We start from the raw sequence: 12876 nt of genomic DNA on the forward strand, positions 1-12876 counted from the left end.
AACAACTGATTAAAGTGCTGTAGACTTGGGAAATAAAAATCTAATTTTGGAAACAAATGCACTTACAAATACAGGCTGGCTACAATTCAAGGGAGTCTAACACCGACATGTTTGTACACGTGAATATGCAGTTGATGCAAGTGCACATGGAGTGCAAGTAAGCTAAGCCAGCTGATTCCCCCGCCCTCAGTTCCAGTCAATAGTAACCCAGCTTTACAACAGCAGGCCAGAGCCACTATGGGCCCTGAGGAGCTTTAGCAGGACATGTATAGAAGCTTTTGAGAGGAGATCTATGCGACTCAGGGGCATGTGAGTCACGGCATGGATCATCAGACTGGGGTGATTACTGCTCAATAATTGTACAAATAGAGCTCTGGATCACTGACAACAGAATGTGAAACATACCGTGAAAAGTTACTGCGTAAAACACCAGCCAGTGGTCGACTGAACAATTATTATTACAGTTTATTTTAATTTACTTGTACACATTTAACTACTTGTGTTCCCCGAATACAATCTGAAGAGAACAACATCTAGAGTTGACTTTACTTTTCAAAAAAGGCACAGTCTCCAAGCCAATATGTATGCACTACAGCAACACGAGGCTAAAAATAGCTTCTTTATTCCTCCCTCGCTCCTACCTCTGCTTTCCTGCCAGCTCACTTTCTCGCTTCAAGTCAGACAGGGGGTCCCTGGACAGACGTAACACAGGCTCTATATATACGCTGGTAGGAAGGCAACAGAGTAAATGTCTGAAACCTGTCTCAGCTGTGACAACTCATCGTGATATACTGCATCTTTCTCAGGAGTGGGAGATTAATTTCAAGATGAGAATCCCGTGTGCTAAAGAAAATATAGGCTTGATTGTGGAAAGACTTGTGGGCTCTGCATTTCTTCCAGTGTCCTATTTTATCTCATGTATTCTCGTTCAGTTTCATCCCACCTTTAACTTGCTACTGTCTTTGCTTCACTGGGTTGTCAGTTTTTGCCGTGGCTCCAATGAAATGTGACAAGCAGGAATTTACAGTTTGAATTAATCGGACTGCACTACAGTGGACGAGGCTGTTAATAAAGCAGACGGCACAGTCGTCGGTGCAGGGGAATTCTCTTCCTTCCTCTACTTTCTTCATCCCTTTCAGTCACGTCAATAAGCTGATCCTGCGATCTGTCAATGTGTACCCAAGGCACACGCGTGTGAGCGCTGCAGGGACGTGACTGAAGCTGGAAGCAGCAGGCAGGATTCCCTTTGTCATGTCGTGCAATTATAACTGAAAATCTTTCAGAACCAACTGAACTCGGTTGCACACGTACATGTACGCACCCTCCCACACTGAGACTGGAGCTAAAGAAATGCTGAACCATGAGAGTTGGAGGCATGTGGTCCAAGAGATAGAAACTGTCAGATGTCTTGCACACGCCAGTGGAGCGCGGTTGGTGTGGATGTTGCTTACACCAGTGTTCCCACAGAGAAATGGGGCAGCAGAAGCCTGGTTTGATATGTTTTTAGGATCAATGGCACTAAAGGAGGCTTCTTTTCCCCCACTGCACATCATCATGATGTTAATAATCGCACGCTCTTGCTGTTACAAAACAAACAGCAGACACTGCGGCACACATGGGAAAAAAAGAAAAGAAACATGGCTCCTAATAGGAAAACTGACTACGCTCTGCAAAGTATAACAATACATTCCCCTTTAACATCTACAATACAGCGAGCAGGTTCACGTGACATCGAGGGCATCCTGGTATATTCCTGTAACTGCCATAATCAATGAGTCATTTAGTTCATTTCTGACCTTGTGGGAAATTTACCAGCAGACACAACATTAATGTTGCCACTCTAAAACCAGTTAAGCTCCTCGCGTGACAACCATCATCTCAAATGTCACGCGTGTCGGACAGTGTCAAATGTCACAACGCCCAGTTTGTGCCTCCCATATGTTAACATTATTGCTGCTTCAAATAACTGTGTCCTATAGGGGAAAAACTTTAATTTAAGATTGATTTCAAAGCTGTCTTTGCTTAGCAGGTTAATAAAAAGCACAAACTGTTGCAGAGATCAAAGGAAATGTGATTATTTTTACACATACAGCACAAAAGGCTTCAACTCTTGTTTCTTTATATTTTGCTTCCAGAGAGCAACACATTATTGTCACTTTTTAAAGTGGTCCTGAGTGTTTCTCCAGGGATGAACCAGTGTTGTGTCTACACATAACAGATAACTTGGGAAAGAACCAATTTTACTAGTTACTAGTAAAACACAATTCGCTCCCTGGCCCAGAATACTATTTTTGCATCAACAAGGCAAGTTCCAAGAAGCCGTTAGCTGAAACTTGGCATTATCTCAGCATGGTGGAAACTGGTGGATTAAAACCAGAAGTGGCAGGCCTACAAATAAACCAGCTACAGTAGATGAACAGTATCTGAAAGTCACATCCTAAAGAAACTGAACTGGACTTTCAGTTAATCCTCCTACTGTTCTCTGAAAATTCATCAGAAAAGATGTTAGTGGAAGGATGGCTGTAAAGAAGCCGATCTTAAGGAGGGAAAACTGAGAGAAAAGGGTGAGGTAGGCCAAATTAGACAAGAACTAGCCTTGATGTTTGGTTCCAATGATTGTATTAGGGCTGTGCGATATGACCAAAATTAAGAATTCTATCGTCCGATAACGATATAAATCACAAAAATGTAACATTTTCTGTAAATTCTGTGAATCTCGGGCAGCTCGACTTGCGTGAAGTGTTTCCAGCTGGAGTCGAGTGTTTTAACCGATGTATGAAACGATACATTTTTAGACATAAGTTGTAACATCCGCCGTTTTCTTTGTGAGTATTTATTACACGGCGTGCTGCGGGGAAAAGCCTGTTCTAACGTTTGAGTCTAAGGTTTATTTTCTAACACTTGACGGCTCTTTTTTAATTCTCATCCGTAAATAATCTGCTCTTTCACGTGATTCAGTTTATTTTGAAAAGTCTCAACAGGATCTTGAGCTTTATTGTGAAAGGTTTATGTGGAAAATAAACAAGCAGACACGCGATGGTTTTACAGTCGTTGTTGCTAACGACAACGCATAAAAACAAGCCCTTGTCTGTCTGTAGTGTGGTTATATTAAATATAAGCGAAAGAGAGAACTTTAAGAAATGAATATAGCCACTACAGTGACCATCAAAACCATGAAAAATATTACCGTAAAGAGTTTATTTTGCGACACCACGAAACAAACGATAGCGTAAAATGAAACGATAGATGTTTTTATATCGTCATCCGATATATATCGTTATATCGAACAGCCCTAGCGAGTATGTCCAGAGGAGGTCAGGAATGAGGTACAACAGTGAGCCAGCCATCACAAAAATGGCTCTGTCATGGTTTGAGGCTGGAATCATGGTATTATGAACGCAGAAAAGAACCATTCGATTTTGCTCCACTGTGTAATACTGTGTGGAAAGCTTTCAATTGGCAGAAACTTCATTTCTCAGCATGGCAATGATACCAAACACACTGCCAATGTAGTAAAAGCATACCTGGATAGAAAAACACAGTGAAACATCGGGCATTGAAGGCCTCAGCTGAGGCCAGGTCTCAACTATAATGAAGCAATGTGGGATCAGAGGCAGTATTCCTGAAGACTACTAAATAAAAAAGAAAGCTTGCCTAAAATAGTTTAGGCTCTGTTGAAGAATAAAAGTCCTCATACCAAACACTGAGCTTCAAGCTCGTTATAACTCATTTTATACAATATTTCCATTCATGTTTGTAGACGTTTCGATAAACTGTTGCATTTATTTGTCATTTTTCCAGGAAAACGTGAATGAAATGAAGAGTGTCTCATGACTTTTGCACAGTACTGCCTGCTTTTTAATCATGAACAAAATGTATCGGGAGCATAAAAACTCACAATGCTGCTAAAATAAAAGTGACTACCCAGTGTCTTATTAAAAGGAATAAGAATGTGTGCATCAAATTTAACAGGATAAGTAAAAATCTGGACCTTTTGTTGACATGAAAGAAATGGGATGACTAATATAGGATTCAACCTCTGTGCAAAACCTCAAAGCAAAAGAGATACTTCAGTGAGGGCCAAAGTGGTGAACAGGTGGACAACCGCACCCTCTTTTGGACCAAACCAAGAAGCTGCTATCGTATATTTCAAAATAAAGGTAAGCATAGGAGTTCTGGTACATCTTGGGGAGCTTTTCATGAAATACCCATCTGGGGAATCCTGGTGAAGACTGACATTATGTCTTTCAGAAGACTGTTTGCCTCTGAAAAATACACAAAATACATAAACTGTGGCTATATTTTCTGAATGGTCACAACTACAATATGACAAAAGATCTTGATCGTCAGTTATCCACACACTTCATTTTTTTCACAAATGTTATCAGGACAGCATATTGCATTAAGACTCTGTATGTAATCAGCTTGAAACGCATCTGCTCCAACGAGTCAAGGATATTTCTCCACCGGTGTTTGCACACGAGGTGACATTCACTTCCTTTAAAGGCCAACACAAGTTAACACGTTTGAAGCCTTGATAAGAAAGGAGAGAAAAATGATAACTATGTAAGTCTGGAAAAAACAAGCGAGAGTAACTAAACAGGAAACAAGCCCTGTTTTTGTGTCTGAAATCCAACTGAGGTCACAGGGATTTAAAAATAACTGATGACAATAACTTGACCACAGTTCAAGACTCTACAGGGAGGAACTCAGTCAGTGAGGACATCCTCCCAGCCTGCTTAGAGAAGCTTTTGGAACAAAACCATGGCAGCAAGGGCTTTCTGGAAAACACAATCTTCTCGTAATTACTCAAAGTTGATAGCTGCCATCTGTGTTTTACAGTAGGAATAAGTTTCCTCGTCTAATCAGATATTTCCTTTGGTTATACTTAACAGTAAGATGAGGGTCTTTATTTGGAAACCGTGATTAAAAGCTAATGTCAGGAGAAGAGATCAACTGTGGTTTTCAAAGTCTCTCTGTGGAGGCTGATGTCAACATGTAGCTTGGTGATAACGTGGAAGGATTTGGGTGACTGCTTTCAACAGAAAAGGTTTAGGAAAGTGTGTTACTAAGGTAAGACAATAAAATTAGGTTCAACAGTAGTTCAAGTATTTCTTGCACCGTTCTGTCTACATCTGGTCAGTTTTCTGTCAAAGTTATCTCTCACTTTTTAATGAGCTGAAAGTTTTATTGTCCTTTTCTGCTTTTTACTGTAAGTTAAACAGCAAAGTCATACCACGTCTAATCTTTTGGTCTCAACTAACTCACTAAATATTTGATTTGGACATGATGAACTGGTATCCATTTCATGGAAACAAAGGACCACATGTCTGATCACACAACAGCGTCTGGCTGAAGTACTTAATATCCTCCAGTGTCAACAACAGCCCGGTGTTTTTTCTTCGTTTCTTCATTTCTATATATATTTCTCTGGGACATATGGAAATGTAGTTAAATGTAGACTTTATTATTTTTGAACCACAGATAAAATGTGACACTTTTGAAACATGCTTCATAAATCTGCCATAAATTACTTGTGCGCTGATTTTTCACAAAGGGAGTTAAAAATGTAATCCAAGGTTGGGACCTTTAAGAAACAAGTTTCCATTCCCAGGAGGCCCAAAAGGTGCAGACCACCAAGGAATTTGTAAAATGAGGGGGTGCCGTCCAAAGCCCCAAGGAAAGCAGAACCATTAGAATATGAATGGCTGTCTGTCATTCTGAGCCCGGTTCCCTGGCTCTTCAAGGTTAATGCATTTATCGGGCTGAAAGGCAGGATTAGCCACCCGGAGCTGCAGAGACACAAGTTTAACCCCCCACACACCAAAGACTGGGGGGGGTTAAATTTAACCGTGCATATGCTAAATGAACAATGGTTACAATAATTAGTTTTAGTTCTATATTTAGTGATTGCAACTCCTAAAAACACAATTTGATTGGACTCTAGAAGGACACAAAGGTATGTAAGAGCAAGTTTAAACATTTGTATGACTATTTACTGCTGTGCAGTCACTCACCATCCTCGCTGGTGTGCGTCTCTGTTCCTCCCTCATTGTCTACCTCCTCCAGGGCTCCATGCTCGCTATAGGGGCTCTCACTGTTGGGGACAACATCCAAATTACCAGGGTCACAGCCACAACAGGGTTCAAGGACTAAGGTACATTTCAACAACACACACAAAAAATTTTAATGATAAAAAGCCATTCAAGACAAGATGAAAAGCAGGAAGGTTTTTTACAATTAATAAGACATGGAGGATGTTCAACCAGCAGCCATTATCAAGAGTTTCCCATTGTGTGGTTAGGAAGTCTTTCTAAATGATCATCTGGAAATGAAGAGTGAGAGCTGACAGGAACGCCACACATGACCGCAGATTACCCCGGCCAGGAAATGAACGTCTGCGTCCAAGCTAACATGTCAGTAGCAACCTCCTCTTTAGGGAGAGGAGGAGGCAACGAATGGAAAAGAAAATCCCAGGGGTTATGTCTCACTCGGGGAGACACAGGCACGCTGAGACAGGTGATTTACTCTGGCTAGAGATAAATCGCTGTCAGGCTGCGGTGATGTGGGGGCAGCACAGACGAGGAGAAACAGAGGTAGATAAAGTCGGGAAGAAACAAGCGATAACCTTATATACAGATGTGAGGCTGGTTTTTGTCTTGCTTGACTGCAGTTTGCTCTGCATTTCAACTAATCAGCCCCTTCCTGCCAGGTGACCTCTTTTTTCTTCTGTCATGATCGTAGAAATTAAAACGATCGTTTCAGCCTGTCTCATCTAAATACAGTCCTGAAACATGAGCTACCTCGTCATGTTCTTCAGCTGCACGTGTTGAACTGGTATGTGTCATAGCTCACATCCACTCCCCAGTGTGAACATCTCTGGATGTTTGGGTCCAGTAAATGCGGCACTTCACCCGATTTAGGTATAGCACTGTCGGCATACGTTCTTATTTCTTACCAGTAGTCCCCGCCCGCCATGCACTTCTCATAGATGGGCCCATCCAGTTCTTTGACATCAGGAAAGATGGTCTCGTGGTGGATGATGATCGTCTTGATGATCTCGTTGACGTGGGCCTGGCACGAGACCTGGTCCTGGCTGTCTGGTGTGGGCATGAGTGTTGGGCCAAAACATATGGCCAGGTTGTATGGGTCCATCATGTTCTCATCACTGTACTGGGACAGACTGAAGGGAGGGACGGAGGGTGAAGAAACAAAATATAAAGGAGTAAAAGGTTGGAATATTTTAGTATAAAGTATTTCAGACAAATCATTGAGCAAGGGCAATCATGATGTTTAGGATGTTATTTTTGTTAAACTCACTGGTCGAGGAAGGCAAAGAGGTAGCGCATCACAATGAGGACCGATCTGGGAATGGTCAGGAGGATCTTACGGATGTACAGCGCTCTCTCATACAGGTTTTCTATTCCTTTTTAAAAAAAAAAAAATAGGGGGGGGGGGGGGGGTCAAAAAGAGTATGTTGTTAGCAATAAAAAAATTTATAAACCAAAAAAATAAAAACAATTATAACAAGTTTTTCTCTGGTTCAGTCCATGGAGTAGACGTCTGGGGCTTACACTTGTGTAATCTATCGACGTTATCCACATACTCTCAAGTCTAAAGACATAAATTCGGCCAAATACTTAGTAGAAACATTAAATATTTAAACGGGCACAGACGTTTAATTGTATAAAGTCCTCGTGGACACAGGCGATATGTTGACTCTGGTAATTACCCTCACCACAACTTTGGTTTATCACCCGATTCTCTCATAAAGGAAGAAGAAGTGAAAATAGGTGCTCTGTCACGCGCACATTTTGTTTACCTTTTCAGAAATATCACGAAAAAAAGAGCAGCTTTATTATCATTTTCACAGAGAAAAAATATTGTGCTTTAGTAAGATGCAGCCGGAGAATGTCGACCTTTCTGTCCTTCGTTACTATTATGTTTGTCTCAGTGTGGCACCTGAAACAGGCTGTTTTAAGCAGCTAAGCTGGGGCTGTGCTGGCTGGGCTGCTAAAAATAGCCATGTCACCCTCCAGCCACTGTGTGCCATCTGGGATTTGGGCTTCTGGGATACTTGTGATGTATTTCATTTTTCATGAATACCTAACTTGGATTCTGTGAGGCTCTCAAGCACTTCAGAAGCTGCTATTTAAAGATCTATTCGAACGCAGACTTCTACATCACGTGTGTGCAGCACATCCTCGCGAAGCATTCTTACCGCAAATTCCAAAATGAAAGATATCACAAGCCGCAGTGCACGGCTGTGGTGAAAATGAAACAGTCAACTGAGAGCGGTTAAACGATCTCGTAGCTGGTCTGAGCTGCTCCATATGGGAATAAGGTTTATATATGGAGCCTGCTGGGCGCTCAGCCCACACTGCAATCACTGGCATGCAGAGCTGGGAAATGTAAACAGGGAATCCCCATCACTCATCCAGCACAAATGTGTAAACGACGGTAGACCCAAGAAACTCAAGAGGACACACTTCACACACTTGCGAGTACACAAAGAACACACACAAATACACGGGGCACACAATCACTCCCGCAGAGTCGCACGAGGCATCGGGACGCACGCTATGTCCATGTGACTTTGTGCATATTCAATTGTTCTTTAACAGAGCTGATGTGATGTAATGCAGTGTCATTCAAAGAGCTGACTGAACTGTGGAACGATTCAGACAAATTCACAATGTGACCATTCTTGTGAGGACTCCACTGCAGATTCAGCCCAGGGCTGCGAACATTCAACACTCCACCAAAACTCTATGGTCAGCTTTGTGCCGCTCACAACAGATCGGCTCCTGCTCAGAGCTCAACACAGCAGAGCAGGACCCACAAAACGCAAGTCCGAGTTCAGACTTCAGAATGACAAAGAGTTCAAGCAAGACTACAAGGAATATCCCAAAATGTTCAAACTTTCATTATCGGATACAGTGGGGCAAAAAAGTATTTAGTCAGCCACCGATTGTGCAAGTTCCCCCACCTAAAATGATGACAGAGGTCAGTAATTTGCACCAGAGGTACACTTCAACTGTGAGAGACAGAATGTGAAAAAAAAACTCCTTTGTTGCCCGGGCGGTGTGTTTTGGATCATTGTCATGTTGGAAGACCCAGCCTCGTTTCATCTTCAAAGTTCTCACTGATGGAAGGAGGTTTTGGCTCAAAATCTCACGATACATGGCCCCATTCATTCTGTCCTTAACACGGATCAGTCGTCCTGTCCCCTTGGCAGGAAAACAGCCCCATAGCATGATGTTTCCACCCCCATGCTTCACAGTAGGTATGGTGTTCTTGGGATGCAACTCAGTATTCTTCTTCCTCCAAACACGACGAGTTGAGTTTATACCAAAAAGTTCTACTTTGGTTTCATCTGACCACATGACATTCTCCCAATCCTCTGCTGTATCATCCATGTGCTCTCTGGCAAACTTCAGACGGGCCTGGACATGCACTGGCTTCAGCAGCGGAACACGTCTGGCACTGCGGGATTTGATTCCCTGCCGTTGTAGTGTGTTACTGATGGTGACCTTTGTTACTTTGGTCCCAGCTCTCTGCAGGTCATTCACCAGGTCCCCCCGTGTGGTTCTGGGATCTTTGCTCACTGTTCTCATGATCATTTTGACCCCACGGGATGAAATCTTGCGTGGAGCCCCAGATCGAGGGAGATTATCAGTGGTCTTGTATGTCTTCCATTTTCTGATGATTGCTCCCACAGTTGATTTTTTCACACCAAGCTGCTTGCCTATTGTAGATTCACTCTTCCCAGTCTGGTGCAGGTCTACAATACTTTTCCTGGTGTCCTTCGAAAGCTCTTTGGTCTTGGCCATGGCGGAGTTTGGAGTCTGACTGTTTGAGGCTGTGGACAGGTGTCTTTTATACAGATGATGAGTTCAAACAGGTGCCATTCATACAGGTAACAAGTGGGGGACAGAAAAGCTTCTTACAGAAGACGTTACAGGTCTGTGAGAGCCAGAGATTTTCCTTGTTTGAGGTGACCAAATACTTATTTTCCACCCTGATTTACGAATAAATTCTTTACAAATCCTACCATGTGGATTCATGGATTTTTTTTCACATTCTGTCTCTCACAGTTGAAGTGTACCTCTGGTGCAAAGTACTGACCTCTGTCATCATTTTAAGTGGGGGAACTTGCACAATCAGTGGCTGACTAAATACTTTTTTGCCCCACTGTATGTATAACCCCCCCCCCCACCCCCCCACAAGGCTACAGTGTATAATATAAGATGATATGAGAGCTAATTATTTTAGGTCTTTAAGACAATAAAATCACCAGGATCTAAATCCATCTAAATTAGACAAATATGCTCTTCACTGTAACGCAAAGTATTTAAAATAAGTATGTAAATAAATAAAACTTGTTACAGAAAACAAACAATCAATCACTCATAAAAAGCGACTGACTGATAATACACAAAAATATGTTCTTACTGATGCAGGACAGCAGCTCATTGAACCTCTCTTTGGGGAAAAGAGGGTTCTCCAGACCTCGGAAGTACAGTTTGAGAACGCCAGCCACCGAATTGATGTCATGATTATTCTCATCGTCTGCCAGAGGGTCATTTCCTAAAACAAAGAGAAGCGAGCAGGTCAAGTTGGATTTATTTTATTGCATCATTTTAGACATATACCTAATTAAAAATAAAATTGGAAACAAATATAGTAGAGATCAAGCTGTTGACAAGCATCTTTTATAGTGAAAACAGAACCCCGGTACCTCTCTCAAATGAGTTCTTGATGTCGTTGACTTCCAGCTGGGATCCAGGTACACGAAATATTCCTTGGTGCTGGAGGCCTGTACAGGGAAAAAACAAAACAAAGAAAGGATGAGGAAGCAAAGAAAAGCAGAAGACCAACTCATGAGCTTTAATCCACCTGTGGTCATACAGATGAGAAAACAAATTGCCCAAAATGACACATCCTAAGGAAAATCAAAATTACTCATTATTCATATCATTACTAGTAATCAAAAAACATGCCCTTTACTAAGCAAGATTAAGTTACTGTAACTAGCCTGCAATATTTTTTTAGATTTATCTCTGAGTGTCATCAGTTGGTTGCCAGACAAGATGCAGAGGATGTTCTCTACAGTCACACCTTTCAATGCTTAGAATTATAAATCTGCTTTAGTCAGTGATATTTAAACTCAACAGTCATACAAGTGAGAGGTTTCTCACTGTATGGGAGAATGTATGTATGGGAATTTCAGTAGAAGAGACCACATAAAGATAAACAGGGCGGAATTTGCACATTTCCATGGAATAAACTGAAACTCCAACATCTGCATCTGTGAAAGTGTTACTTTGTCCCACACTAGATAAAGTTGGTTGGGTTATAAGAAGACCTCAAAGAAGGTATAAATACAGCAACTACTGTAACACTGTAAGGGCTGACAGTATGCTACTCACCATACAAATTTATGTAGCGAATACAACTCTCAACCACACGAGGAATAGCTTGTCCAGAGTCCTTTGAAGAAAAGTCAGATGAGTAATTCGTCATTTTGTTACATGTTTAAGAGCCTAACCGATACTACATTTCTTTCAGTGATTTGTTACCAAAAAAAAAAAAAAATCACTGGTGTATAATGTCCTTGTTTTTCTTCATTAACACATAAAATCAAAATTGTGCAAAAAATATGTAATAATCAGGATTATATCACATTTTGAGGAGGTAATTTTTCCAAAATCTGATCAATTAAAACACGTGTCTCACTTTTGTGTTTTCTTAATGCATATCTGGTGCATGCAGACTGCTGACTGGTTCAATGTATTGATTGCGGCCCAATAGGAGCCGTTAAAAGAATATAATCATGCACACCCAGTGAAAGTGAAGCTGGTAAGTTTAAATACAAAGTGTGATCTTATTAAGACAGACTGACTTGACCTCACAGCTATTCCTTTGCTCAGTTTCATGGATGTCGTGGATTATCACTAAGTATACAAAAATCACTAACCAACTGGAATAGCAACACCGGAGGCCTATTGAAATGTGCTTAAACATGCCTTATGTCTTTTTTTATGCAAACAATCCAGAGCTGTGCTTAAATTAACAAGAGCTTATCCAAAAGGGCACAGACTCCATATGAAGTTCGGGCCTAAAATGGCCAGATAAGAGCACTTGGATGTGCACTCAACTCTCCTTCTGCCTGTGTGCTGGCTCCTCTTGTAAATCACTGCTGGACGGGGACTCGGTACATGCTTTTAATGATACAGTGGATCTGTTTACAGCCCTCAGGGGTATACAATGAGCCCAAACGCAACAGCCATACTAAAATCGACTAGCTATGGCTGGAGTGCAGCAGTGAGGGTTGAGGCAGAAGCCGGGGTGCTGCTAGATTATGTAATGCGATCTCTTTGGATATGAGAGACTGATTTTGATCTATAAGGAATAGAAATTTGCACAGACAACTGAAACTACAGCTGTAACCTTCAACTCAGTCTGTCTAAGTGGCAGGTAAATAACTTGTTAGTACAGAATAGATACAGGAAATGAGAAAAGGTTCGCAGCACGAGCCCCCCAACATGCCTCAGAGTTTCTACCTGATGTCGAGTGTGTGAGTTCCGTCGTCCACGGCTAAAGAGAAATGTTGCAAGAGTCGGAGATGATCAGAGATGGAAAAAGGGGAAAAAAGCAAGATCCAGATTAGCACCTCAGCAGCTTCCCACCAAAGCTTTTACTAAGAGAGCGTCACATTCCACTCTGTGCTGGCATCAAACCCATAACAAAACAGCAGGAACTGGACAGGATCAGGCAGGACTCGACACGGCCACCGGCGAGAGGCAGTGAAGAGACCGGAGGAGGGGGGCAGCACACCTTATCAGTTTGGCATCCGCTCCCCGACTGCCATCT

At 41.9% G+C, this 12876-nt stretch overlaps 1 protein-coding gene across 4 annotated transcripts in view; it reads right to left on the minus strand.

The window, feature by feature from the left end:
* Window positions 1-12876, minus strand: part of srgap1a (SLIT-ROBO Rho GTPase activating protein 1a) — a 78552-nt gene that overhangs the window by 7753 nt on the left and 57923 nt on the right. For 2 of the 4 annotated variants that reach the window (XM_085359019.1, XM_085359018.1), the window contains exons 12-18: window positions 12567-12600; window positions 11433-11493; window positions 10742-10819; window positions 10456-10590; window positions 7321-7426; window positions 6959-7183; window positions 6018-6097 (exon numbers count right to left, since the gene is read on the minus strand). In XM_085359019.1, the coding sequence (XP_085215145.1) occupies window positions 6018-6097; window positions 6959-7183; window positions 7321-7426; window positions 10456-10590; window positions 10742-10819; window positions 11433-11493; window positions 12567-12600 (719 nt within the window). The remainder of the gene's footprint in view (window positions 1-6017; window positions 6098-6958; window positions 7184-7320; window positions 7427-10455; window positions 10591-10741; window positions 10820-11432; window positions 11494-12566; window positions 12601-12876) is intronic. The other 2 variants (XM_085359022.1, XM_085359020.1) reach the window with 1 other exon arrangement.

This window comes from Diplotaxodon limnothrissa, linkage group LG7 (genome assembly GCF_057381915.1).
Source record: "Diplotaxodon limnothrissa isolate DT_005_m linkage group LG7, D_limnothrissa_male_GT1.1, whole genome shotgun sequence".
In the NCBI taxonomy this organism is placed as follows: Eukaryota; Metazoa; Chordata; class Actinopteri; order Cichliformes; family Cichlidae; genus Diplotaxodon; species Diplotaxodon limnothrissa.